Source organism: Malus sylvestris, chromosome 8 (genome assembly GCF_916048215.2).
Source record: "Malus sylvestris chromosome 8, drMalSylv7.2, whole genome shotgun sequence".
Lineage (NCBI taxonomy): Eukaryota > Viridiplantae > Streptophyta > Magnoliopsida > Rosales > Rosaceae > Malus > Malus sylvestris.
The window spans coordinates 7,561,991-7,589,938 of NC_062267.1; the positions used below are offsets into that span (position 1 = coordinate 7,561,991).

General features: G+C 38.6%; 3 protein-coding genes, 2 long non-coding RNA genes and 1 pseudogene across 17 annotated transcripts in view; 5 read left to right on the plus strand and 1 right to left on the minus strand.

Annotated features, from left to right (window-relative positions):
* Window positions 1–4,314: 4,314 nt before the first annotated feature.
* On the plus strand, window positions 4,315–5,810 carry LOC126631311 (uncharacterized acetyltransferase At3g50280-like; annotated as a pseudogene).
* A 7,711-nt stretch (window positions 5,811–13,521) lies between these two features.
* On the plus strand, window positions 13,522–15,269 carry LOC126633066 (uncharacterized acetyltransferase At3g50280-like). Its single transcript, XM_050303618.1, has 2 exons — window positions 13,522–14,515; window positions 14,601–15,269. Exons 1-2 carry the CDS (start codon window positions 13,605–13,607, stop codon window positions 15,079–15,081), a joined length of 1,392 nt encoding a protein of 463 aa, XP_050159575.1. The 5' UTR covers window positions 13,522–13,604; the 3' UTR covers window positions 15,082–15,269.
* A 1,267-nt stretch (window positions 15,270–16,536) lies between these two features.
* LOC126633072 (NAC domain-containing protein 72-like) lies at window positions 16,537–19,422 on the plus strand. The gene is made up of 5 exons (XM_050303623.1): window positions 16,537–16,651; window positions 16,741–17,237; window positions 17,850–18,134; window positions 18,565–18,959; window positions 19,042–19,422. Exons 1-4 carry the CDS (start codon window positions 16,537–16,539, stop codon window positions 18,679–18,681), a joined length of 1,014 nt encoding a protein of 337 aa, XP_050159580.1. The 3' UTR covers window positions 18,682–18,959; window positions 19,042–19,422.
* Window positions 19,423–22,831: 3,409 nt separating this feature from the next.
* The window catches only part of LOC126633061 (disease resistance protein RGA2-like), a 47,554-nt gene continuing 42,437 nt past the window's right edge, over window positions 22,832–27,948 (plus strand). For all 13 annotated transcript variants that reach the window (XR_007626943.1, XR_007626942.1, XR_007626941.1 and 10 more), the window contains exon 1: window positions 22,832–24,324. Coding sequence is in view for 10 of the 13 variants with exons in the window: in XM_050303612.1 (XP_050159569.1) it covers window positions 22,929–24,324 (1,396 nt within the window). In the remaining 3 variants the exon portion in view is untranslated. The remainder of the gene's footprint in view (window positions 24,325–27,948) is intronic.
* The window catches only part of LOC126633073 (uncharacterized), a 44,201-nt gene continuing 40,616 nt past the window's right edge, over window positions 24,364–27,948 (minus strand). Inside the window, exon 3 of the long non-coding RNA XR_007626946.1 lies at window positions 24,364–24,571. This is a non-coding gene — a long non-coding RNA (uncharacterized LOC126633073). The remainder of the gene's footprint in view (window positions 24,572–27,948) is intronic.
* LOC126633074 (uncharacterized) lies at window positions 25,768–27,079 on the plus strand. Its single transcript, XR_007626947.1, has 3 exons — window positions 25,768–25,923; window positions 26,404–26,509; window positions 26,627–27,079. It is a non-coding gene; the product is annotated as an uncharacterized LOC126633074 (long non-coding RNA).

The window sequence follows — 27,948 nt, forward strand, 5'->3', positions numbered from 1 at the left end:
GCCATATTTTTTTCCTTTTTTCCTTCCTTCTTCTTCCTTTCCGTGGTTCTTTTTTTCTTCCCTATCTTCTCCTTCATCCCCTTTTTTTATTTGCTGGGGAATCTTCTCCTCTGCAAGCAAAATTTTTTTTTCCCTCTTTCATTTTTCTTTTCCTTGCAAACAATCAATACCAACTAACAAATTTAAAACGAAAGACAACAAAGGCAGACAAATTGATACCAACAAGAACGGATAGAACCCTAAGGATCGAACCCGCTTTGATACCAAGTTGAATATCAGAGTGCGCAACGAACTAAACTACAAACTAATAGAAATAGTATTAGACAAACGAGAATGCCGGAACGACTACAAAACCTTAAGAGGCTACATTGTGATTAACTTGTTATTCATGCTAAACTATAAGCTATATTTATAGAGAGCAAAACCTAGAAACCCTAATTCGGATGGGCTAGGCCCATATACTAACTAACAAGCAAAACCCAAACACTAAAATAAACATAAATACTAATATTTTTCAACTATATTTATAGAGAGCAAAACCTAGAAACCTTAATTCGGATGGGCTAGGCCCATATACTAACTAACAAGCAAAACCCAAATACTAAAATAAACATAAATACTAATATTTTCCAACACCCCCCGTCAAACTCATAGCGGTATACGACATGAGTTTGCAAACAAGCAGATGCGGACTGGCTCCGTTAAGCGAACTGGCAGGTATGCCAACTTTACTTGACTTAACTTGACATGACTTGACTTGACTGACAAACTGATTCTTGATTCTTGCTAGCAAACTGATTCTGGTTCAAACAGGCTAATGTTAAGAGTATGGAGAGAACCCGTCACTAAACGGACGAGATTTCTATATCTCAATTGTACTAACAAATAAACAACACTAACAACTTGTGCGGGCCTTCAAATAAAAAAGTCAACGTTTTTTCTTTTCTACTTTTTTTTTTCTTCCTTATTTTCTCCTTCGTCCCATTTTTTTATTTGCTGGGGAATCTTCTCCTCTGCAAGCAAAACTTTTTTTTTCCCTCTTTCATTTTTCTTTTCCTTGCAAACAATCAATACCAACTAACAAATCTAAAACGAAAGACGACAAAGGCAAACAAATTGATACCAACAAGAACGGATTGAACCCTAAGGATCGAACCCGCTCTGATACCAAGTTGAAAATCAGAGTACGCAACGAACAAAACTACAAACTAATAGAAATATTATTAGACAAACGAGAATGTCGGAACGACTACAAAACTTTAAGGGTGCGTTTGTTGCACTGGACTATCTCGGATTGGACTAACTTCAGGGACTAAGCTGGACTGGCTTGGCTTAGACTAAGTAGGACTAAAAATAGTGAAGTGTTTGGTATGACGCCGGACTAATAAGCCAGAAATGAAAAAATATTAAATTTTATATTATAAAATGTTATTTTGTAGTTATTTTAAATTTTAAAAACCTAATTAAATTGCTTCTCTATTCTCTATCCAAGAAGGACCCAGATGCTTCGTCTACCAATTCAATTGCCAGCAATTTTTTTTAATTTCCTATCACAGCAACTCACCAACACCAACAATAAAGAAATACCCAGATGTTCTATCCCAATTCAATTGTTTATCTATTAAAGCGATTCAATTGCTTCCCTACCGCATCAACTCACTAGTCTGCGACAACAGATTTTCGAAGACCCAATCGACCCAGAAATAACCAGACCCCAAAGAGAGAGACCCAGAAATACCCAGTTTTGTAAGCTGCCACACACCCAGCACCATCAACAACGCTTCCCAGAAAAAAAAATGGCGTTGTAACCGCCGTTTCCCACCGGCGGAGGAAAGGCTACACCGCAAGAGTGGGGGAATCAATTTTGGGGGTTGCAGAGGAATGGCTGCATCACATGGATTTGTGACGAGAGAGAGAGAAACGCATGCGGAGAAAGGGTGGGCTGAGGTCGTCGGTTCGTTTCTTTGTTAATCCTGCTTAATACCAAGTGAAACGGTGGGACTAGATATTGAGGTTTACTGAAGTGCGGGGCGCCTCGTAGTCGAGGCGAGTCCCATTAACTCTAATCCAAGACCATGCCAAACGTGGGACTATAGTCCTAGTTAAGCCAATCCCTGCTAGTCTCTTCTAAGGAGATGTAACAAACACACCCTAAGAGACTACATTGTGATTAACTTGTTATTCATGCTAAACTATAAGCTATATTTATAGAGAGCAAAACCTAGAAACCCTAATTCGGACGGGCTAGACCCATATACTAACTAACAAGCAAAACCCAAATACTAAAATAAACATAAATACTAATATTTTCCAACTATATTTATAGGGAGCAAAACTAGAAACCTTAATTCGGATGGGCTAGGCCCATATACTAACTAACAAGCAAAACCCAAATACTAAAATAATTATAAATACTAATATTTTCCAACACCCCCCGTCAAACTCATAGTGGTATACAACATGAGTTTGCAAACAAGCAGATGCGGACTGGCTCTGTTAAGCGGACTGGCAGGCATGCAAACTTTATTTGACTTGACTTGACTTGACTGGCAAACTAATTCTTGATTCTTGCTAGCAAGCTGATTCTGGTTCAAACTGGCTAATGTTAAGAGTATGGAGAGAACCCGTCACTAAACGGATGAGATTTCCATATCTCAATTGTACCAACAAACAAACAACGCCAACAACTTGTGTGGGCCTTCAAATAAAAAGCCAACGGTTTTTCTTTTCTACTTTTTTTTTCCTCCTAGGACTTTTTCGAATGCTTTCCTTCAACATCCATATTTTTTTCCTTCCTTCTTTTCCCTTTTTTCTTCCTTCTTCTTCCTTTTCATGGTTCTTTTTTTCTTCTTCCTTATTTTCTCCTTCGTCCCTTTTTTTATTTGCTAGGGAATCTTCTCCTCTGCAAGCAAAACTTTTTTTTTCCCTCTTTCATTTCTCTTTTCCTTGCAAACAATTAATACCAACTAACAAATCTAAAATGAAAGACGACAAAGGCAGACAAATTGATACCAACAAGAACGAATTGAACCCTAAGGATCGAACCCGCTCTGATACCTTAAGAGGCTACATTGTGATTAACTTGTTATTCATACTAAACTATAAGCTATATTTATAGAGAGCAAAACCTAGAAACCCTAATTCGGATGGGCTAGGCCCATATACTAACTAACAAGCAAAACCCAAATACTAAAATAAACATAAATACTAATATTTTCCAACTATATTTATAGAGAGCAAAACCTAGAAACCCTAATTCGAATGGGCTAGGCCCATATATTAACTAACAAGCAAAACTCAAATACTAAAATAAACATATATACTAATATTTTCCAACACCCCCCGTCAATCTCATAGCGGTATACGACATGAGTTTGCAAACAAGCATATGCGGACTGGCTTCGTTAAGTGGACCGGCAGGCATGTAAACTTTACTTGACTTAACTTGACTAGCAAACTGATTCTTGATTCTTGCTAACAAGCTGATTCTGGTTCAAACTGGCTAATGTTGAGAGTATGGAGAGAACCTGTCACTAAATGGACAAGATTTCATATCTCAATTGTACCAACAAACGAACAACGCCAACAACTTGTGTGGGCCTTCAAATAAAAAGCCAATGTTTTTTCTTTTCTACTTTTTTTTTCCTCCTAGGACTTTTTCGAATGCTTTCCTTCAACAATCATATTTTTTTCCTTCCTTCTTTTCCCTTTTTTCTTCCTTCTTCTTCCTTTCCGTGGTTCTTTTTTTTTTTCTTCCTTGTTTTCTCCTTCATCCCCTTTTTTTATTTGCTGGGGAATCTTCTCATCTGCAAGCAAAACTTTTTTTTTTCCCTCTTTCATTTTTTTTTTCCTTGCAAACAATCAATACCAACTAACAAATCTAAAACGAAAGAAGATAAAGGCAGACCAATTGATACCAACAAGAACAGATTGAACCCTAAGGATCGAACCCGCTTGATACCAAGTTGAATATCAAAGTGCGCAACGAACAAAACTACAAACTAATAGAAATATTATTAGACAAACGAGAATGCCGGAACGGCTACAAAACCTTAAGAGGCTACATTGTGATTAACTTGTTATTCATGCTAAACTAAGTCTTAGCTACTGTCAAATAGAATAATATGCCGTCCACGAGCTCATGTGTTGAATTCTGCTTCGTTCAATATCGCTTGTATAAAAAAAAAAATTACTTGGGTTACGGATTTGTTCAATATCGCCTCTAATCTCTACATACACTTGGACTAAACAATCATATATTGAGTGTAAAGACCAGATCAGGTAGCAACATTCTGCAATCCAAAGCAACACTGAATGAAGAAAAATGGATTCCCCAATGTTGAACAAATTTTAGAGTGCTTTGTCCAGCCACACCATGCTTCTGAAGAGTCAGATAAGCCCTTCTTCTTGACACCAGGTGGTCTTGCCATGGTCTCTGTACACTATATCCAAAAAGGACTTCTGTTTTACAAGCCTCCAGAAGCTAAATGAGATCCGAAAAACTTCACCGATTCTCTGTTGGAAAGGCTCTAGCAGTCTCTTTCCGTTGCGCTTGGTCATTTCTACCCGCTTGCAGGTCGCTTGGTTACCAAGAAATCTGAGGACCCGGCTTTGTATTTGGTGTATGTGGATATCAACAACAGCCCTGGGGCCAAATTCATATATGCAACTCTGGACATGTCAATCTCCGACATTCTTTCACCGACTGATGTCCCGTTGGTGGTCCAATCGTTCTTCGATCATGACAGGGCAGTAAACCATGACGGGCACACCATGTCTTTGCTGACGATTCAGGTCACGGAACTAGTGGATGGAATCTTGATAGGGCCTTCCATGAATCACTGCCTTGGTGATGGAACCTCGTTCTGGCATTTCTTCAACATTTGGTCTGAAATCTTTCAAGCACAAGCACAAGGACGTCACAATGATTTTGTAGCCAATATCTCGCAGCCACCTGTTCTCGAGAGCTGGTTTCCGGATGGTCATGGCCCAATCATCAACCTACGTTTCAAACACTCGGATGAGTTCATTGGCAGATTTGAAGCTCCCCCTCTCAGGGAGAGAATGTTTCACTTGTCCTCGGAATCCATAGCCAAACTTAAAGCAAAGGCCAATGCAGAGTCCAAGACAACAAAAATTTCTTCCTTCCAGTCCTTATCTGCCCTTCTCTGGCGCTCCATTACTCGTGCGCGTTGTCTATCACCGGATCAAGGAACCAGCTGCAGGCATAGTCTAATTTTACGATAACGTCCTCAAAATTTCTTCTTTCATTTAACTTTCGATATATTGCTTGATAACCATCATTAACACGGATATTCAATACCTTGTACAGGTTGGCTGCGAATAATAGAGCAAGAATAAACCCACCATTGTCTGGAGATTATTTTGGCAACTCAATTTACCCTGTTAAATCAGAAACTGTTGCAGCAGGTGAGTTGCTTGAACATGGGATTGGATGGGCGGCGTGGAAGTTGCAAGAGGCGGTGGTTAACCACAATGACAACGTGATACGAGAGCTTATTGATGCGTGGCTGAAGTCTCCCGCTGTGTACCAAGTAAGCTATTTTGATCCATTCAGTATTATGATGGGGAGTTCACCAAGATTCAACATGTATGGAAATGAATTTGGAATGGGAAAAGCGATCGCACTTCGAAGTGGATACGCAACCAAGTTTAGTGGCAAAGTGTCATCGTATGAAGGACGCGAAGAAGGAAGCATAGACTTGGAGGTGTGTCTTCCACCTGAAGCAATGAGTGCTCTTGAATGTGACAAGGAGTTCATGGAAGCCGCCTCCGTATCGCAGTATTAGATATATGGCTTGTTCATCTGCAAAATTTGTGTGCTGCAAGTTAAGGATCATGCCATGTCAACAATTTTAAAGCAGAGTTACACAGTAGCATGACTATGCTTATTTCAAAAGCGGAGAAGTGAGAAACAAATGTGATAAATGCATATTTCATGAATAAATGCTCATTTCAAAAACATTTGAATAAGTGCTTATTTCGAAACATTTGAATAAGGTGTAAACGGAGAATAAAACCATTTTCGCAATAAAGTTTAGACATAATTACTTACATTGTCTCTATATTAGTCCACATGCATCAACATCTACATCAATGATGGAGGATACAACATACATATGTAAACTGCCACTGATTACTAGAGTCTGGTAGTATTTCTTTTCACCTGGAAGTGAGAGGTCTTAGGTACGAATCTTGTGGATGGCGAATTCAATACCAAATTAGCCTGCTCATTGTGTGGCTTAGCCGAATTGTCCTCTCCTTAATGTAAAAATATCGATGTACTAAAAAAAAACATACACATGTAAATTGGTAGTGGTACCTTAGGGTTTAGGAGTATACATTGTTTCCTTCGACCAATTGATTCATAGTTGGATCCATCAAAACGAATAAAATGTGTTGCACCCGAGCTCATACTTTCGATTTTTTCTTCCTCAATATCGCTTGTATTAAAAAATAGGGAAACTGCCAATTTTATCCTTGAATTATCACCTTAGTGAAAATTAGATCCCTAAACTACTTTATTCAGAAAAATTAGTCCCTAAATTACAAAAATCAGCCAATTACATCCCTAATGTTATATTCGAAGCTACTATATTCAATTTTCCATCAATTTAAGTCACGTTACTTGCATGTGATACACATTGGAGGGTAGATTGGTAGTTTTTCATAAAGAAATAGTGTATGGAGTTAACTTTGGAGGATAAGTTGGTAGTTTTTCATAAAGAAATAGTAAAAGTTAACTTTTGAGGGTAAATTAGACATTAAATTCGCAATCTATATGAAATTTTAAGGGCTTATAGATAAGAAAATATGGTATTACACTCTAAAGTATGTCAAGTGATTTATGTTGATGAAAATTTGATAAAATAGCTTTGAATATAATAGTAGGGATGAAATTAACAATTTCTAATGAATTTAGGGACTTATTTTACCGAAAAAATAATTCAGGGACCTAATTTTCACTGAGATGATAGTTCATGGATTAAATCGGCACTTCACCCTAAAAAATAACTTGTGGGATGTACTTGCTATTTAACTCGTGACTAAGTCATCCGATCTTTACATACGTTAATCAGACAAATTAAAACAATATTGTGTGTGATTTTTTTTCCAGAAAATGAGTTCCAAAATGTCAAAACAATATCAGACTCCCCTATCTACCATTTTTTGGCAGACCATTACTTGTGCGATGTCTACCGCCGGATCAAGGAACCAGCTGTAGGCATGGTCAGGCATTCTCAATTTCTCATTGATCTAGAAGATAAGCTGCTCCAAGATTATTATTCTCTCTTAAATCAGGACGCAAGTTTTTGGGAACAAAATCCAGAGTTTCATGGCTTAAAGACGCCAGTAGGAACACCAAAGTTTTTCATTTGTCAACTTTTAATAAGAGGAAGAAAAACAGTTTTCAGACTTAAAGATGGTTGTGGTGTATGGAAGGAGGGTCAAGGGCTCTAGTGGTTGATTATTTCAAAGATGGAGTAGGATTCTCTCCTCTCCTATTCTCATCCTATTCCCTCCCATATGCTCTCATACTCTCACAAATTGCATTTTGTCTTATTCTGGTGTTGACTCTAAAAACTACCAAGCCTACGTGGCATGCAGATCGAGTAACTAATGAGCTAACTACGTCATTGGGTTGTGTGTGGGGCGTGCCAACTCATCGGCCAAGCTCGGTCGGCGAGTAAAATATGTTGATATGGCGTTGAGCGCGCCGCTAACTTCTTGATCCTCCGATTGCGGCCGAGGAAGAAACAGGTCTCGGTCTTCGGGTTCTAAAGCCTAAAGACAAGGCTGCTAATTCTGCGAAGTTCAATATCAAATTCAGCTCTCAGGGTGCCGAATGTAGTAACCTGGTAACACCTCACTTCGCCGAAAAGGCTAATGAGATGACCTCTGCCAATAAGGATTCGAAAATCCTTCTCGACCGAGACTTGGATAGATAACCAGTCGGCCTTGACGCAGTGCTGTTTATCCAAACTGAAGGTGTTTCGCGATCGGCTGATTCTACGGCAACAATGATGTTTATCCAAACTGAAGATGTTCGTCGATTGCCTTCACAGCGCTGTTTATCCAAACTAAAGACGTGTTGGCAGAAAAAGAAAATAAAAATCTCAAGGTTGTTGAGAGGTTTCGCATAGAGTGAGGGTTTGCGCAGGGTAGTTTATGTGTTGGGTTGGAGGGGCTTTACACGTTGTTTACAGCCTTGTATTCATAGTAGTCATATTTTATGTTTGGCATGGCCTGGATTATTCCATAAAATCCAACTAAAAAATTAAACTCCCTCCACGCGCTAACACACGACATCACCACCATATTTGTACTCTTGATAAGCCAATCCCTTTGCTAATAATTATCACAACCTGAATTGGTGCTAGTCAGGCAGCATATTCGAAATGTCTGATGCCAACCACGTGTAATAGAACTTTCATTAATTTCAAACCATCCATGCTGCTTGGCGGCCAAATCCTCCACGTGTATGTGAATTATGTATGTCATAAGCACCTACAATTTAATTGCAATGCTAACTCTTGAAAGCCTTATCACATCCCATTAATGTCACCAAGCCTAGGCTACCTAGGCTTCCTACCTTATCACCTTTAAACTCATCCATCCATGCATGCATCCTGACCCTTCTTTCTTGAATACCAGTTTTGCAACATATCCACACGTCCACACATATCTCAACTTAACTTGAACTGTACCGCTTGCTTAGAGATATAATTTGCATCTTATTTATCCCATTTAAGAATACGCCAAGATAATTCATATGAAAAAATAATTACTATGATAAAAACCATAATATTATCCTTTAATAACAAAATTATCCTCATTTTTCCATCTGACGGTTGGGAGCTATACTCACTCAACGACCTTAATTGCACGAGCCGATGATGTAAAATCGGGTCCAAACATTGCCTCCAATTTCCTTGAGCTTCGGCTCGTAAGTCGAATGGTTAAGGAAATTAAGTCTTTCCAGCCAATTAGGAGTACATCGACTGCCTACCTATCATGCCGAGATGAACCTGTTGTCATGCACTTGATTCTTAGTAACTTGCCGAGAAAAACTGAACCGAGGTCGAGCAGAATTTTTCTTAGCAGCTCGGCCTGCCTATATAGATATATATACTGAGCCGAGGTCGAGAAGCTCGGAACGAAGGCAAGCAGAAACAAAGTGAAAGCACTATTGAGCTCGACAAACACACCGCTACAAGCCGAGACTATTCCACCGAATAGGTCACAATAATATCACCATATTTTAGTCACATCAAATCTCTCTGCTTCACCAAAAAGTGGCCTACCTTTCAGCTATATTATAAAATGTAGAAAAAAGGGAAAGTTGACATCATGTCAGGGAAAGTGGAATCATGATTCCAGACATCATAATATATATTTTTTTAATTAATGGTTTTTTTCAATCCACTTTTCTCGACTAGTCAACCTACTCTCGACTTTTGGCCCAAAAGTTTGTCTCGACCCCTTATGTCCTTGGCCTCGGCAATCAAATCAGCCTCTAATTTCCTTAACCTCGGTGGTAAAAAATGAAGGTCGACCCAAAACCAGGGTGAGATATATATATATATTATGCCGAATATCTCAGCAACACAGCAAACAAACCTGAGCCATCGACTATCAATGTTGTTCCCTTATTTTCTCATACATCGGCCTGAAAGGCCAAATGGTTAAGAAAATAATTTATTCATTCCTTTTTTTTTTTAGCAAAAGAACATGAAATTGGATGGATCATAATCAGGAGGAGGCCAACGATGCTTTATTCCAAGCCAAGATCTGTTTATACCAAAATTTTCACATTGATTTCGCTCTAGGCCGAATAAAGGATTTTCTCCAAATATTTGTAACTTGGCGAAAAAATTTTCATTTTCGGCCGCCGAATGTGTTGAACAATTATTATGCCCTATGCATAATTTCGGCTTTTAACTCAAACAGCTTAGCCGAACGAGATTTCTCTATATCAACTCTATCACCAATAATCATATCAATTGGCGTGGTTTTCCGGCTAGGCCTATGTCTCGGCCTTGTTCTTCATTGGAGCACTCCTCTGACGAATCATTTTCTAAGTCGATTTTTGGCTCAAAAACTTGAAAATTTTCTTCTAAGCCAACTAAACTTTCAGTCTCGACCGAAAAAATAAGTGGCCTAGGTTTTTCTTTGGTTGTCTTGACAATTTTCCTAGGCCGAATTTTGATTGTTGCTGGAGCGGAAAATTGCCCTCATCTTCTAGACAACTTCTCAAGAAGTTTTGCTTTCTTTTTGTAGCAATTCTTTACTTAGCGCCAAATCTCCAACGGAACCTGATTGAGATCTTGATCTATCATGTGAACTTCGTAGTTTTAGCACTGGGTCTCACTAGGCGTGCCAAAATCTTGACCCTAAAAACTACCAATCCTACGTGGCGCGCAGGCCAAGTAACTAATGAGCTAACTACGTCATTCGGTTGTGTGCAGGGTGTGCCAACTCGTCAGCCAAACTCGGCCTGCGAGTAAAATATGTTGATATGGCGTTGAGTGCGCTGTTGACTTCTTGATCTTGCGATTGCGGCCGAGGAAGGAACAGGTCTCGGCCTTCGGGTTCTAGAGCCTGAAGACAATGCTGCTAGTTTTACAAAATTCAATATCAAATTCGGCTCTTAGTGTGCTGAATGTAGTAACATGGTAACACCTCACTTCGTCGAGAAGGCTAATAAGATGACATCTGCCAATAAAGATTCGAAAATCCTTCTCGACTGAGACTTGGATAGATAACCAGTCGTACTCGACGCAGTGTTGTTTATCCAAACTGAAGGTACTTCACGGTCGGCTGATTCTACGGCAACAATGCTGTTTATCCAAACTGAAGATGTTTGTCGGTTGCCTTTACAGCGCTGTTTATCCAAACTGAAGATGTGTTGGCAGAAAAAGAAAATAAAAATCTCAAGGTTGTTGAGAGGTTTCGCATAGAGCGAGGGTTTGCGCAGGGTAGTTTGTGTGTTGGGTTGGAGGGGCTTTACACGTTGTTTGCAGCCTTGTATTTATAGTAGTCATATTTTCTGTTTGGCATGGCCTGGATTATTCCATAGAGTCCAACTAAAAATTAAACTCCCTCCACGCACTAACGCACGGCATCACCACCATATTTTTACTCTTGATAAGCCAATCCTTTTGCTAATAATTATCACAACCTGAATTGGTGCTAGTCAGGCAACATATTCGAAATGCCTGATACCAACCACGTGCAATAGAACTCTCATTAATTTCAAACCCTCCATGCTGCTTGGCGGCCAAATCCTCCACATGCATGTGAATTATGTATGTCGTAAGCACATGCAATTTAATTGCAATGCTAACTCTTGAAAGCCTTATCACATCCCATTAATGTCACCAAGCCTAGGCTACCTAAGCTTCCTACCTTATCACCTTTAAACTCATCCATCCATGCATGCATCTTGACCCTTCTTTCTTGAATTCCAGCTTTGCAGCATATCCACACGTCCACACACATCCCAACTTAACTTGAACTGTACAACTTGCTTAGAGATATAATTTGCATCTTATTTATCCCATTTAAGAATACGCCAAGATAATTCATATTAAAAAATAATTACTGATAAAAACCATAATATTATCCTTTAATAACAAAATTATCCTCATTTTTTCATCCGACAGTTAGGAGCTATGATCACTCAACGACTTTAATTGCACGGGCTGATGATGTAAAATCGGGTCCAAACATCTGGCTATTAAAAAATTAACACAAAACATTAACGTGGCTTAACTATAACCATTTAAATAGGACGGGAGTGCAAGGAAGGGAGACTAGGAGGGTAGAAAATTCGTTCACTGATAGAAGTTGTAATCATGAACTTACCAAATATGTATAGGGTTGTAATTTCCTTTTTTTGTTTTTTTTTTTTGGTAATTCTAGTCTAACAACGATTTCTTCCGTCACTTAACACTGCAGACTAGTGATACTCTTTCATTTGTAAGTGAGAAATCTTAGATTTGAATATTGTCAAAAGGTGAATTTGAACAACATTTTTGTTAACCCATTATGAGGTTAAGCCCATTCATTCTCCTTAATTTAGATAATATCGTTTGTTAAAAAAAAAAAAAAATTCTGCCAGGTTTGTAATTCTTCCCTTGATCATCTTTCACATGTTTTCTCTACTTTTGCTACTATTTGGACTTGGAGAGAGTCATTTTCCTCCTCATCTTCATTGGATTTTAAAACTGACTGTGGATGGTGCCTTGGCTGGTCTAATGGGCTGAGCTTGGGGAGTTGTACTAGGGTTTGAACATGGCTAAAACAATAAACTTTTCTCATCTGATTGTTGTTGTGTTACTAGAGCGAGATTAATTGTTTCTTAGTTTGCCTATCTCTCTCTCCTTCTCCCGTGTAACCTGTGGAGTTAAAAATAATTTCAAAAATTCTAGAGGTGACATGTAAATTTTTACACAAGAATGATAAAATTGTCCTCACTAAATGGGTAGACTCCTTATATATTCTCACACGCAGCTCACACCCCTGAAGGTTTCTGCAGTTTAATAGGACTACCCACAGCGCGGGAAAAAGTCAAAGCATTAAAAATAAGAATTAATTACCCAAATCCTATATTTAATACATTTTCAATTAAAGATTGATTCAATTCAAGTAAGTAATCCTATTTAAATTAATTAAAGATATTTACTCTATTATCTCAAGATATTATTTTTTATTTAATATCTTGAGAATATTTCTCTATAAACCTTGACCAATGGAATGCCGTCATGTGTAGGGTAAAACTCTAACACTATGGCTGGCTCTCTCCCCTATATAAATCCCTAATTCTAGGAAATTTCAGTAGACTTTTACAACCCTAAAAAACCTAAACACTTACTATTTTCAGATAAACTAACTTAGGCATCAGAAATGTTGGCCTAACCCCCCTCACCTCGGAGGCGTGGGACTTAGATTTTTGATTTAAAATGTTGATTGTTTTGTAGATGTATTTTTATTAAAGTTAGAGATTAGAAATTTGATATAACCGAAAGAAAGAAAAAAAAAACCTAAACAATTCAGCCAATAAAAAATATATATCATTAATATTTGTGCTAGTTTTGATTCCTTCCACCACTCTGTTCAAACTTGGAGGCTTGGGCAATCAAAGCCAAATTTTCACAATTAAAGTTAGCACGGCTAGTATTTGACGTTTTGGGATCAGGACAAAGGCTGAAAAGTTGTGTTCTTTAAACACATAGAAAAATTAAAAGAAATCTTAGCACCTAGAAGAAAACCATATGCACAAAACAATTATAAAATTCAGGACCTAACCTGCAATGCCTCCAAATAAACAAGAGGTTTCTAACATAAATAGTATATCATTTATTATTATATAAATAGTATAAAATTTAATTTTTTTATATTAATAATTTTTTAACACAAAAATTTCACCGTTTATATAAAAACATATATAAAAGCCATTGTATATACAAAAATTTCACCTGTTACTTTACAAATCTCTTCAAATAAACACTTCACCAAGTCTGCCATCACTCTATACAAAAAGCCAGAGCAATTCCTTATCCAATAGGTTATTGAAGAAGATGAACTCTCAAAGCGTCAAACACATATCAGAGTGTTTTATCATTCCACACCATGTCTCAGAGGAATCACAGCAGCCATTGTACTTGGCACCCACCGACCTCGCCATGCTCTCTGTCCACTATATCCAGAAAGGCCTCCTCTTTGCCAAACCTCCGGAAGCCATGGATCGCCGCCACAAGGCGGAGTTCGTCAATTCTCTTTTGGGCAAGCTCAAGCACTCTCTCTCCCTCGCCCTTGTTCATTTTTACCCGCTCGCCGGCCGCTTCGCGACGAAGAAAGAAGAAAACCCACCTCTGTATTTGGTTTATGTAGACTGCAGCAACAGCCCCGGAGCCAGGTTCATCTATGCAACTCTGGATGTGTCGGTTTTGGACATTCTTTCTCCAACTGACGTGCCCTTGGTGGTTCAGTCGTTTTTCGATCACGACAGAGCTGTTAACCACGACGGCCACACGGCGTCCTTGCTGACGGTTCAGGTGACGGAGCTTGTGGACGGCATATTCATAGGGCTGTCCATGAATCACTGCCTTTGTGATGGGACTTCTTTCTGGCATTTCTTCAACACTTGGTCCGAGCTCTTTCAAGCAATAACACAAGGAGCGCATGACAATACCATCGTCCCCGGCATCTCCAGACCGCCGGTCCTCAAGCGGTGGTTTCCGGACGGTCACGGCCCAATCATCAGCCTCCCTTACACAAACCCAGATGAGTTCATCGGAAGATTCGAAGCTCCCGAACTCAGAGAGAGAGTGTTCCACTTCTCCTCAGAATCCATAGCCAAACTCAAAGCAAAGGCCAACTCAGAGTCCAACGCCACCAAAATCTCATCTTTCCAGTCCCTCTCCGCCCTTCTATGGCGGTCCATCACCCGTGCACGGCGTCTTCCTCCCAATCAGTCAACCAGATGCAGGTATCCTCCAAAACTTCAAAGAATCCTCGAAATTTCCATTTCTTATAATGCGATTCACATTAGATTTCCATATTTTTGTTATTAGGTTGGCTGCGAATAACAGAGCAAGGCTAGATCCGCCATTGTCCGGAGACTACTTTGGGAACTCGATTCACCCGATCAACTCGGAAGCCGTCACGGCCGGTGAACTCCTCCAACACAGCCTCGGGTGGGCGGCGTGGAAGCTGCACGAGGCGGTGGTGAAGCTTGACGACAGGGAGATACGAGGATTCGTTGACGCCTGGCTGCAGTCTCCGACCGTGTACCTACTCGGCCAGTTTTTCGATCCGTACATGGTGATGATGGGCAGCTCGCCGAGGTTCAACATGTACGGCAACGAATTCGGAATGGGAAAGGCGGTGGCGCTGCGGAGCGGGTACGCAAATAAATTTGGCGGGAAAGTTTCATCGTACGAAGGAAGGGAAAGGGGAAGCATAGACTTGGAGGTTTGTCTTCCTCCTGATGCAATGAGTGCTCTTGAATGTGATGAGGAGTTCATGGAATTTGCATCTGTACCACAATATTAGTGATCATGTGTCATCAACATTCGTTCCGCACTGCATTCCTTAATTGGTTGCATTTCTCTGCTTTGTCTTACGGCGCATGGGGTTGAGCTGCTTGCATAAGTTCAGACTTCTCCTTGGTTAGTACTAAGTAACCACGGTTACGGGTACCCGCGGTTATTTATCCAATAAAACTTAATGATTTCTGTTGACCGCTTATGCAATTACATGAGTATGAATATACCTATTCAACCGAAAATATATAGACGGGTGGTCATGGTTACAATTGCGAATACCCGCGGATATAGAATTTTAATTTTTATCGGCTTGGGTTTTAGGCCTACTTGTTTTATTTTTATCTTATGGATAAATAACAAGGCAAGAGTTTAGAGGTTAAAGCCTCTATGATAAGGGCAAATAAAAGAGCATTTTTTTAGACAACAAAATAGTTTTATCCCACAAGTAAACTCGAAAAGGCCATCATCGGTGGTGAATCATGAGTGTTATGTGAGAAGAAGGTGGGAGGCAAATGGAAAATTTTTGTGACTTGCTCCCAAATAATAGCTAGTCCGGTATCCAAACCGAAGAATTTCTCCATCAATGGAATAACTCACATTAATGATGTTCTCCACTAAAAAATTTATGTACTAAAAACATGACAGCAAAGTTTTCTAGCAAAGAAAAATTATGACATACCCATTTTAAAACATTCTGCATTACGCATTGAAGCTGGTCTAAGAACTAGACATCGGGTCATAAGAACTAGACAATGTCAATAGCAAGTTCGAATTCATCTTTAATAGAAACATTCCTATAATTTTCTTTAATTTTTTTTTACAGTTAATAAAAAGATTAGAGGAAGGAGAGGCTACCCCATCCTGGGGTCAAGACATACCACAAGCTTCTTTGAGAACTTATAAAATGAGCTTTAGCCTTTTTTAGTTTTTACAGATTGTCTATCAAGAGAGATTACTTGTACCGATACTCAAACCTAAGTTTTGGTCTAACGAAAAGAACAATTCTTACAAACTCAATCAACATTTTATTATGAATAAAAAAATTTAGAGCAATTCTTGCGTTGCACAATTTTATATAGATTCGTTCGTTTATATATGATTAGGATTTGGTAACCGGTAAGTGTAGAAAATTAGATTCATTAAAACGTTATTTTAAGCAAAACATGACATGTTGACGAGCACGAGAGCCAACAACAACTTTTTGGAGGGCGAATTTCGCTTTCTAAAATATTTGTTCTGTCTACCTTGCAGGAGTTTTGACCGGCACGTGCCCGTCCAGCCAAATATGTCACACTTCGTACAACCCGACCAATAATTTAACTTACAAAATTGTTCGGTTTTGGAAATTTCAATGTCTTTTTGTTTTCTATTTTCGGTCTGCATTTATGTCACCGAACCCAATATCTTACCCAACAGAACCGTTCACTTTCCGCTATGACCACGCCACCCGCCACTTTACGACATGTCGTTTTACATTCAACATCCACGTAATCCAAATAAACCCACAGCGTCATCTGAAAGGCTGGAATGCGCGGGAGCACGTACAGCTCGGCCGCACCGGATCGCCACGTTGGAAAGCTTCAGGGGTACGCTATTTCGTTTACTCCATAAACCCCCGAGTCTCCGTTTTGTAAACCCCTCTTCTCGCAATCGAAAACCTCCGAAGCTCGAATCGGAAATTCCGGAAAAACCCTAGAACAAGCTGACGATCTCCATTTACGCATGGGAGATCCTAAAGCGACGTCGTTGCTTTCGCTGGCCCCCGGTTGCCGATTCTACCCCTCGGAGGAGCAGCTCCTCTGCTACTACCTCTCCAGCAAGAACGCCGCCGAGGCGGGGAAATCGGGCGGGTACGATTTGATCAGGGAGCTCGATTTGTACGGCCACGATCCGTTCGATTTGCCGGAGAGCGCATGTTACTCGTATGGCCACGGAGGGAGGAAGAGGCACTGGTTCTGCTACACGGTTAGGATCTTGAAGAAGAGGAGGGCGAAGAGCGGGTATTGGCGGAGGCAAGGGCGGGTTAGGGACGTGGTGGGCCGCGTTGGGACGGTGGTTCTGGGGAGGAGGTCGAGTTTTGTGTTTTATTTGGGGAATTCGCCAAACGACGCCGTAAGGACTGATTTGGTTCTCCATCAGTATGCTCAGGTCGATCATGTTAAGGTAATTTTCGTACACTGTCGATTTTTCGCATTTCGGTTTGGATGAAGGGGCATTGCCTTATTAGGTTTTGAAGTTCTTGTACAATTGTCTTATTAGGGTTTGAAATTCTTGTAGAATTCATGGTATATTTGTTCTTGTTTTGTATAATTTGGTTATTGTTGTTGTTGTTGTATTGTATCAATGTCATATATATGCGTGATTTCGGCTAATTAGGGAAAGAGGCATTATTCCTTTTTTATTTCTTTGGTTAAATTGCTGAATATTTGAGTTGGACGAATAATTTTCCATGTCTATTGAGCTGTTGAGAATTTTGAGTTTTGTTTGCCGAGTAGATAGTTATCGGAAATGTCTCATTAGAACCCAATAGGCTGTGTAAGCATAGACGATTATTATTTTTTTCATTCGGTGAGACATGAGTAGAAGTGTAGGTGTTGACACTCTCTTTTGCAAATTTATTCTTCATGATGTTCAACCATGGTATAGCTCTCTAGCCGATTAAGCATTGTGCGGTATGCCATACGATTGATACTCCCCTTAGTCATTACTGCACGGTGCTAAATATAATGGCATGTGTTCACATGAGTAACATCTCGTATGTCTGTTCATGTGCAGGCTGCTTTTGTCCTTTGCCGTATTTTGGTGAGATCTCGTAGTGGAAATAGAATATCAGATCATGGTTTAAGTTCTTATGCTGAACAAAGTGCTTGCACTGTTCGTCACATTGGAATTCAGCATGATGGATTTCATACTCCCAGTAGTAGTGAAAATGAAGTGCATGGTGACACTTCTGTGCCTAGGAAAAATGAGATGTCAAAATATCCGAGGCTGGACCCTGAGCTAGATGATCGAGTCATGACAAGGCCTGTTTCTATATCAAGGATTCAGTCTAATGAACAGGTAAATGCACCTTATACAAATTCTTGTGCTACTACTGTTAGTGCTACTTTCATCATTCACATGCTTGATATACTATACTATTTAACAACGACAGAGTCTTACATAGCTGTTCAATAGAATTCATCTTTCAGTTGTTGATATGCTTCCAAACAGATGAAAACAGTAAAAACCTATAGATGGAGTCCTGACAATCTCAAAAATCTCATTTTGCCATCCTTTGAAATTTCCCATTTGTTATTTTATGCACTTCGTGTCTCAAAATTATTGAATTAGTCAGAGTCTGAAGTTTTCTAGACACAGGTGGTTTTTGAAATTATCTGATGCTGGTGTAATACTAGTGTACTATTGATTCCATTACATCTTGTTACATTACATGGTTCGTCTGATCCTGATTTTTTCTGCTAAATTATTTGGATTTCTTTCTGTGCAGGTGCCAGCATCTGTGCTCGGTGGTAGGAATCCAATATTGCTTGATAATTTGGCGGCCAAGCACTTACATTCCATTATGGAGGGTGATTTTATAGAGTTGGATGATCTCATCGATTGAGCATCCAATATAAATAGTAAAGCAACTGGATCGTTCTTATTAGAGGGAGTCTTAAAGACTGGATCACAAAGAGGTGGAATCAACCTAAATTTTCAGACTAAATTACTGAGGTGCTAAATTTTCACTGAGACAAACTGTGCATACGCTCTGTTTAAATGCACAGCAGAGGATGAGAAGGGTTTAAGTACTGAAAACCCTTTAAGAAACATTAAAGGATAAAGTATACTGTTGATTACGAAGTGGAGAGAGATGAATGGCGGGCACCAACACCTGTAAAGGTAATAGTTACATAAATCATTCAACGTATTGTATTTCAGTTCATGCCAGGAAATATTCATTTGCTTTCTTTTGGGGATGCAGATTTGCTCTGTGCCTAAAAAGGGGCAAGGGCTTCACTGGAACAAGAAAGCTAATACATCTGATGATGGTAAATCCGATATCAAATCTATTAGTATCAGCTGCTTCAGCGGGTTTCAATCGTGCTGCATTGTATCTACAGTTGGATACTTTGAACTTGTGGAAAGGTTATGTTTTTCCGTTGTCTAGTGCCTTCGTTAGAAAGGCCTATTTTGCTGTCTGATTCTGTTTTTCATCTCTCTTTCATATTCCAAAGATTTGATAGAAAACATTTCTGGGTTTTAAGTAATTTCGACATAATGATGATGACATTCATTTGATAATATGATTGCAATTCCAAGATGAATAGCTGCGGAAAATCAGCATTGATATTTTGTTATACAATTTCTTATCATGTCACATTTTCTGGAAATGCTCTGATTCGTATATATAGGTTACTTTGTTATCGTATCGTGACCTCCCGTCATTTAGCAGAAGGTTATGTTCATTGTTGATACGCTTGTCCGTCGTCTTCATCTTCTTCACCTTTCTGTGTCTGTAAGTTCGTCCTGGTTTTATTCTAGTGTCATTGCTGTTAGCTTTGGGCTATAACTTTTTCTTTAGCTGTTCGGCCTCATTTGTGGCTTCCTTTGGGCTTTGTGATGAAATCTTTTTTAGACACCATTAAAGAAGCAAAAGTATCTGTTGGATATTATTAACTATTTTAATTCATGTCCCTGGTTTGATTAAAATTGTTTTCTGTCAACTAAAACTTTTATCTTCTGCAACAAAATTTTATTAGAAAATTGGGATAACTAGTGTCAAGCCACGGTAGCATCTTTGAATCTAGAGAGGTTATGGGGTAATCTTACCTTGTTCGTGGTCAAGATCAAACAAACTCATCAATTCAGAATATCAAACCTAGAATCTTTCAAACAAACTCATCAATTCAAAATATCAAACCTAGAATCTTTCACATTTTTTTATTTAGTTGAAAGTCGCAGCCTCCAATTTTTCTTTGGGGGTAGATCGACTTTTGTGCCGAATGCACTGTCCCAAAAATAAGTAACAAAGTAAAAGTGGAATAGTAGTCTTATACTATTTTTTTTTCAGCAATAGTAGTCTTATACTATTTTTTTTTTAGCAATAGTAGTAGTCTTATATTATAAGTAACAAAGCCATATTAGTTTTTAATTTTTTTAGCAATAGTAGTCTTATATTTTTTTTTTCAACTTATGTGCCTCAAAATGACGTCGTTTAATAATTCTTTATTTTTATTTTAAATTTTGTATTCTATTTGAACGAACAATTTCTTTTTGGATTGTATACATTTAGTTTCAATTTGACCATAACCACTTAGTACTACGGTCTAGTGGTATTCTTCTTCATTAGTAAGTGAGAGGCCTTAGGTTCTCGCTAAAGGCGAATTTGAACCACATTATTGCTAACTTATTGTGAGACTAAGCGCATCTCCTTTTCTTTATTGTAGATAATGTTCGAAAATTATTTGACAATATAATTTTTTTTAAATCTTGGTACTTAATATTTTTATTTTCCAATTCTATTTTTAATTAATTAATGCATTTAGATTTTTTTTTAATATCATATAAATTTACCGGAACAGTCATCTCTTAAATCACTTATTCCCGATGAACGATCTCGTTGGATTGTCCCATAGTTTTATTTTAATATAAAATGACAACCAAACAGAGTCCGTCGGTTGAGATCATCTCCATCGCGTAAATTTATTTTTATGTGATGAACCTGCTCGTCTAGTAAAAGAGTAGTTAACCGACGGAATCTCATGTCCGTTGCATAAAACTCTGTGCGACGACGAGCTTGGCCTACGAACTTTGACCGACGACCTTCCGTCAGGTGATGGCAATGCAGACGAACGGTGGGCTATAAAAAATGAATGGAGAAACAACTGTTGACAACTCTGCTAAGCACTACTTGATTGAACGGTGGACTATACAGACAAAGCTTGTTCGTCTTGTAATATATTTTTTTATTTTGTGGTGTAAGATGATGAAATTTAAAAACTTTAGGGTGTAAATTGACAGGCAAAAGGATCAATGTATGGCTGTCATACAAGTTGTTCAAGAAATAAGTGAGGAATGACTCACTTCGACCCTATCTTGCATAAAATTCCTGCTTAAAAGATAATAATAGTTCAAGAAGTTAGTGTGAGATGATAATGCAGCAACGCACGGATAATGTTGCTAGTTTATACTAAAATTCGAGCAAAAGTTTCTTGCTTACTAGCTGTAACCTCTCCAAAACGTCAAGGATTGTCTGCCCTCCACTTCCGATGCCCTTTCCTTGCCCTCATGTTTTGTATGGTCATGATTAAGCCACGTTAATATTTTATATATTTTTTTTTATAGATATAATAAGACAAAAATAAATAGTAATATAAAATATTAACGTGGCTTAACTATGATCATACAAATAAAAAAAAGTACAAAAAGAGTATCGAAAGTGGAGGGCAGACCTTGTCCGCCCTACCATTCCCTTGTTTTTGTACAAAATAACAGATAAATTTGGGTAAAAGATTGTTTACCACCCTCATGTTTCGTGGTTTTCAACATTTAGTATCAAGTTTTTTTCGTCCCAGAGTCATACCTAAAGTGTAAATTTTGGGACAGTCTCATACATCTGTTAGTCAAACTGTTAGTTCTCCCGTTAAGTGATGACGTGGCGCCCTGATTGGACGCCACGTGTCATTAAAAAAATAAAAAATTTATTTAAATAAAAATAATATTTAAATAATAAAAAAAAATTTCCTTCTTCTTCTTCTTTTTTTCTTCTTCTTCTTCTTCTTCTTCTTCTTCTTCTTCTTCTGGGTTTGGTTCTTTTTTTTTTTTTTTTTTTTTCTTCTTCCTCCTCCTTCTCCTTCTCCTTCCTCCTCCTTCTTCTTCCTTCTTAAGAAGGAAGGAGGAGAAGGAAAAAAAAAAAAAAAAAAAAACCGAACCCAGAAAAGAAGAGGAAGAAGAAGGAAGAAGAAGGAGAAGAAGAATGAGGAGGAAGGAGAAGGAAGAAGAAGAAGGAGAAGAGGGAGGAAGGAGAAGGAAGAAGAAGGAGAAGGTGGAGGAAGAAGGAAAAAAAAAAAAGAAAAAAAGAAGAGAAACCGAAACCAGAAGAAGAAGAAGGAGAAGAAGAAGGAGGAGGAAAGAGAAAGAAGAAGAAGGAGAAAGAGGAGGAAGAAGAAGAAGAAGAAGAAGAAGAAGAAGGAGAAGAAGAAGGAGGAGGAAGGAGAAGGAAGAAGAAGGAGGAGGAGGAGGAAGAAGGAAAGAAAAAAAAAAAAAAAAAACCGAACCCAGAAGAAGAAGAAGAAGAAAAATATATATATTTTATTATTATTTTAATATTTTATTATTTAAATAAAATTTTTATATTTTTAATGACACGTGGCGTCCAATCAGGATGCCACGTCATCACTTAACGGGAGAACTAACAGTTTGACTAACAGATGTATGAAATTGTTCCAAAATTTACACTTTAGGTATGACTCTGGGACGAAAAAAACGATTACTAAATGTTGAAAACCACGAAACATGAGGGTGGTAAACAATCTTTTACCCGATAAATTTTTTTACACGCATAACGTTTGGGCACATGGCTAGCATTCTATATTTTCTAGCTTAGCGCAGATCTTGAGGTTTAAAATTGACAAGAAAGAGAATATTTTGCCATAAAAAATTGTGTTGTTAGCGCACATCTTTAGGTTTTAATTGACAGGAAGGAGGGATTTTTTAATGGTCAACTAATTAGCATCAATAAATGGTTGTCAGACAAGTTGTTGCCGTTAGTATTAGCTAAAAAATTTGGCAATAAGAAAATTCCTTGCCAATCCTGAAATTCTTGGTTCAGATCTCTTGGTTTTCTCTGTTTCCGCTGCTAACAGAAAGATGGCTGAGGCACTCATTTCCGTGCTTCTCGAACAACTGGCTTCGGTAACTTACCAACACGTCGGACAAGAGGTGAAGCTGGTTTTGAATGCGCAGAAAGATGTTCAAGAATTCGAGGCCAAACTTAAAGTGATTGGTGCTGTGCTTGAGGATGCGGAGCTGAGGCAAGTGAGGGACGCCAACGTCAGAAATTGGCTGGAGCAGCTGAAAGATGTGTCGCACAAGATGGACAATGTGCTGGATGAGTGGAACACTGAAATACTCAAACAACAAATTGAGAAACAAGAAGAGCACGGTGGAAGTACTTCTCTTGTTACTGAGAAGAAGATGAAGGCGGTATGTTTCTCTATTCCCTCATCTTGCTTTTGTTTCGGCCAAGTCCGTCGGATAATTCTTCATCGCGACATTGCTCTTAAGATCAAAAATCTGAATGAAAATTTAGATGAGATTGCAAAGCAAAGAGAAACATATAACTTTAGATTCACTGAGAGAATGATCAGTGAACACCCTGAGCGAGAGAAAACTTCTTCTTTTGTTGATGAATCTATCATCTTTGGTAGAGAACAACAAAAGGATCTTGTGGTCAGCAAGTTGTTGAATGAGAGTAGTCAAGAAGAGAGGGGTCTCCTTGTCATCCCTATTGTCGGGATGGGAGGAATGGGAAAAACAACTTTGGCTCAACTGGCTTATAACGATGAAAATGTTAAAGCTTGTTTTGGAATGAGAATATGGGTTTGTGTTTCAGACCCTTTTGATGAGATGAAAATTGCTAAAGCCATCATTTCTGGTGCTAAAGCTGTTAGCCCAAATTCAGATGAGTTGGAAGATTTCTTTCAATGTATGTCTGAATCCATTCAGGGAAAGAAGTTTCTCCTTGTCCTAGACGATGTGTGGTCCGAAGACCAAAGAAAGTGGGAGAAATTGAAGTTGCCCTTAATACAAAGTGGCACGCATGGCAGTAGAATATTGGTGACCACTCGAAAACATGAGGTTGCTGATATGATGGGAGCTCCTACTCACACGATCTATTTGGAGAGGTTGAGTGAACAAAATTGTTTGTCAATATTCAACCGCATGGCATTTTATAATAGGAATAAGGATGGTGTGTTGGAAGTCATTGGTGAAGAAATAGCAAAAAAGTGCAAGGGTTTGCCTCTTGCTGCAAAGACTCTAGGTAGTCTCATGCGTTACAAGAAAACGAGGAAAGAATGGCAAGAAGTTTTGAACAGTAAGATATGGGATCTTGAAGAGGTTGAGCAACAAGTTTTCCAACCACTATTACTGAGTTATATTGATTTGGCACCTGCGGTCAAACGATGCCTTTTATATTGTGTTATCTTTCCAAAAGATCATTTGATCTATAAAGATTATTTGATTGAGTTGTGGATGTCACAAGGTTATCTCTATTCGAAGGGAAACATAGAGAAAGAAATAATTGGCCAAAGGTTTTTTGATAATATAGCAATGCGATCTTTCTTTCAAGACTTTGTAAAATGCAGTGATGGAAGTATCTGGAGGTGTAAAATGCATGATATTGTGCACGACTTTCTGCAGTATCTTACTCAACATGAATGCTTTACCATGGAGGTTAAGGGTGGTAACAATACAATAAAGCCCTTGGGTGATAAGATCCGCCATTTGACCTTAATGCTTGCACCCGAGGGTCCACTCACATGTGTTTCGTTTTCCAGCTGCGATCTACATACTCTTGCAACTTTTGATTCAAAATTTAATGTTGTGGACTCAACATTGATCTCACAGTTGAAACATCTTAGGACATTAAATTTGAGTGGTAATTGTATTGAAGTGCTTCAGGAAGAGATTGGTGAATTAGTGCATCTGAGGTTTATTGACTTGTCCAACAATCCTTTGAAAAAGCTACCGAATGCGATGTGTAACTTATACAATTTGCAGACATTGCACCTTAATATGTGTAGGGAACTTGAAAGTCTACCCCAGAGCATGGGAAAGTTGATTAAATTAAAGCATCTTTATGTTGAGAATTGTTTTCGGCTGAAGTATTTGCCAAAAGGGATTGGGAGATTAACAAATCTAAGAAGACTAGATGGGTGCCCTGTTGGCGGTGGTAAAGACGACGATGAAGCGTTCAAATTAGGAGATTTGAGAAACTTAGACCAACTTTGTGAACTCGGCATATATGTTTATGGGGAAGTGAAAGTTGCTGCGGGTGAGGGTAAGAAAGCATCAGCCCTGGGGAACAAACAACAACTCTCAAACTTGGATATAAGGGTTGTTGGTTGTGGAAGAAGTGCAGAAACACTGAATTTTTTACGACCGCATCCAAATTTGGAATCTTTAAATATTAGAGGGCATAATGGAAGCACTGCCCCTAACTGGATCATTTCATTAAACAATTTGAGATTTCTTATCTTGGATGAATGGAATGAATGTGAAGTTTTACCTCCTTTGGGAAAATTGCCGTCCCTCGAAACACTGATCCTTAGGAATATGAAAGGAGTAAAAAAGGTTGGAGTTGAGTTTCTGGGAATAGAAAAGGAAACGTCATCAGCATCATCATGCATTACATTCCCAAAATTGAACGTACTCACATTTACCGTAATGGAGGCGTGGGAAGAATGGAAAGGAGTGGAAGAGTGGAAGGAAGAAGATTCTGATATTACCATAATGCCATGCCTTTCTTCTTTAGTGATTCACAACTGCCCTCGGCTAAAAACACTGCCAGACTTCTTGTGGAAAACACCACTTCAGACCCTTAAAATCATGTATAGTGGTTATCTTGCTCAAGGTCACCGAAAAGGCAGAGGAAAGGAGTGGCCCAAGATTTCTCACATCCCGAAGATCACAATCTTCCCTGAATATTCTGATTCTGATGATGAGGGTGAAGGCGTAGTCAAGGCAGATGATGTTGTTGAGTTACCTGAGAGGCCTCCCACTTCTGATTCTGATGATGAGGGTGAAGGCATAGTCGAAGCAGAAGAAGCTGTTTAGTTGCATAAGAGGCCTTCCACTTCTGGTAATTAACCTCTTTTCTATTTATTTACCATCTCACTCTATTCATTTTACATCAATGTTCTAATTTCTGGGTAGAGCTTTTATTATACTTGCCAAATTACAAGATTATTCCAACTATATAATGTTGCAATGGACTTGTAACTCGGTTAGGACCATATTGCAGGTCCCGAGTTCAATTCCCCCTCTCCCAGTATCGTGATTTGCAATGCTCTAGTTTTATTTTATTTTTAAAATCTCCAGAAACTATGTGCAAGAAAGTAACAATTTATAATGTTGCAAGGGTAAAGACCACAATCTAGGTCCCCAGGTCGATTCCTCCTCTCCCAATATCGTGATTTGCAATGCCTTAGTTTTATTTTATTTTTGAAATCTCTCGATTTGAGACTATAAGCAAAACTTTAAACCGAAAATTATATGCAAGAAAGTAACAGTTCATAGTCACAAAATTTTGCAAACCTTTGTCTGATTTAGCTACTAGCAGTTACAGGGTGTACAAACAATGCTACCTGAAATAAACCAAAACCACTACTTTGGAGCTGAGTTGGGCCGGGTGCAAAAATCATCCAAAAGGAGGAGTGCAGAAACAGGTAATCTCAAAATTAATTGGGGTGTTTAGTTTATGCATGCATGTTTCGTTGACCCTTTGAAGTTTTTTTCGTTAATCCTACCTGCCTGACTGTTGCGGGCACTGCTAATGGGCGCAGGGCTCACGCATTTTCTCTTTAGAGGAAGTGAGATGGAAAGGGAGAGAAAGCTGCATGCATTAATAGAACCGGTGGTTGGCTGCTGCATTACAGATTTCATCGGAATGGTGTTTTCCTTTGCTTTCGGGCAGAATGAAGATCATCTGGACATAGGCCCATTAATTGTCTGTGTGTGCACAGTATAATGCAAAGAGCTCCAGACTTGTCTGAGATCTTCAGTATATTTCTCAGAAAATTGCTGTTATTCACTGTACCTGCAGAGTACGGTACAAATTTTATGTAAATACTACACCAATTAGTGAAGTTTGGCAGATTGAACATAAACAACTGAGATTTTCAAATATAAACTGTATTATGAAACATTGGTACACTAATTAGCACTTAATTTGCTTCAATATCATCAAATTTGCATAATCCCAGGGAAGGAAATAAATCAAATAGCATTGAGATTAACCTTTTGCATGTTTGAACAAGCAAAGAATGTTATGAATTATAGCGTCCAAAACTTGAACCATGGTCTAGCTCTCTAGCTGATTAAGCATTGTGCGTTATGCCATACGATTGATACTCCCCTTAGTCATTACTGCACGGTGCTAAATATAATGTTGTGTGTTCACATGAGTAACATCTCATATGTCTGTTCATGTGCAGGCTGCTTTTGTCCTTTGCCGTATTTTGGTGAGATCTCGTAGTGGAAATAGAATATCAGATCATGGTTTAAGTTCTTATGCTGAACAAAGTGCTTGCACTGTTCGTCACATTGGAATTCAGCATGATGGATTTCATACTCCCAGTAGTAGTGAAAATGAAGTGTATGGTGACACTTCTGTGCCTAGGAAAAATGAGATGTCAAAATATCCGAGGTTGTACCCTCAGCTAGATGATCGAGTCATGACAAGGCCTGTTTCTGTCCCAAGAATTTAGTCTAATGAACAGGTAAGTGCACCTTATACAAATTCTTGTGCTACTACTGTTAGTGCTACTTTCATCATTCATATGCTTGATATACTATACTATTTAACAACGACAGAGTCTTACATAGCTGTTCAATAGAATTCATTTTTCAATTGTTGATATATTCTACCTGTTTCAATAATTTACTTTGTTTTTCATTCTGCCACATCAATGGTACTATGCCTTATTTTTTTAGAATCAAAAGGACATCTTGTGAAGTTTGTTACCTTGATAAACTGGTTAAAAATTATCGTTTTCTGTTGGGACACTTGTTCTAAGCGGTCTTTCATTAGCATCAGACATTTTCTGACGCTCTTTTTGTGATAGTTTTGCACTTTGCAGTCAGAAATATCCATATGCCTCCATCC

Bases quoted from the DNA above. Each gene is read 5' to 3' on its own strand.
- LOC126633066 (XM_050303618.1), top strand. From the start codon at position 13,605: ATGAACTCTCAAAGCGTCAAACACATATCAGAGTGTTTTATCATTCCA. The intron at 14,516-14,600 runs GTATCCTCCAAA...TTTTGTTATTAG, and splicing joins AATCAGTCAACCAGATGCAG to GTTGGCTGCGAATAACAGAG.
- LOC126633072 (XM_050303623.1), top strand. From the start codon at position 16,537: ATGTCGTTTTACATTCAACATCCACGTAATCCAAATAAACCCACAGCG. The intron at 17,238-17,849 runs GTAATTTTCGTA...GTTCATGTGCAG, and splicing joins CTCAGGTCGATCATGTTAAG to GCTGCTTTTGTCCTTTGCCG. The intron at 18,135-18,564 runs GTAAATGCACCT...CTTTCTGTGCAG, and splicing joins GGATTCAGTCTAATGAACAG to GTGCCAGCATCTGTGCTCGG.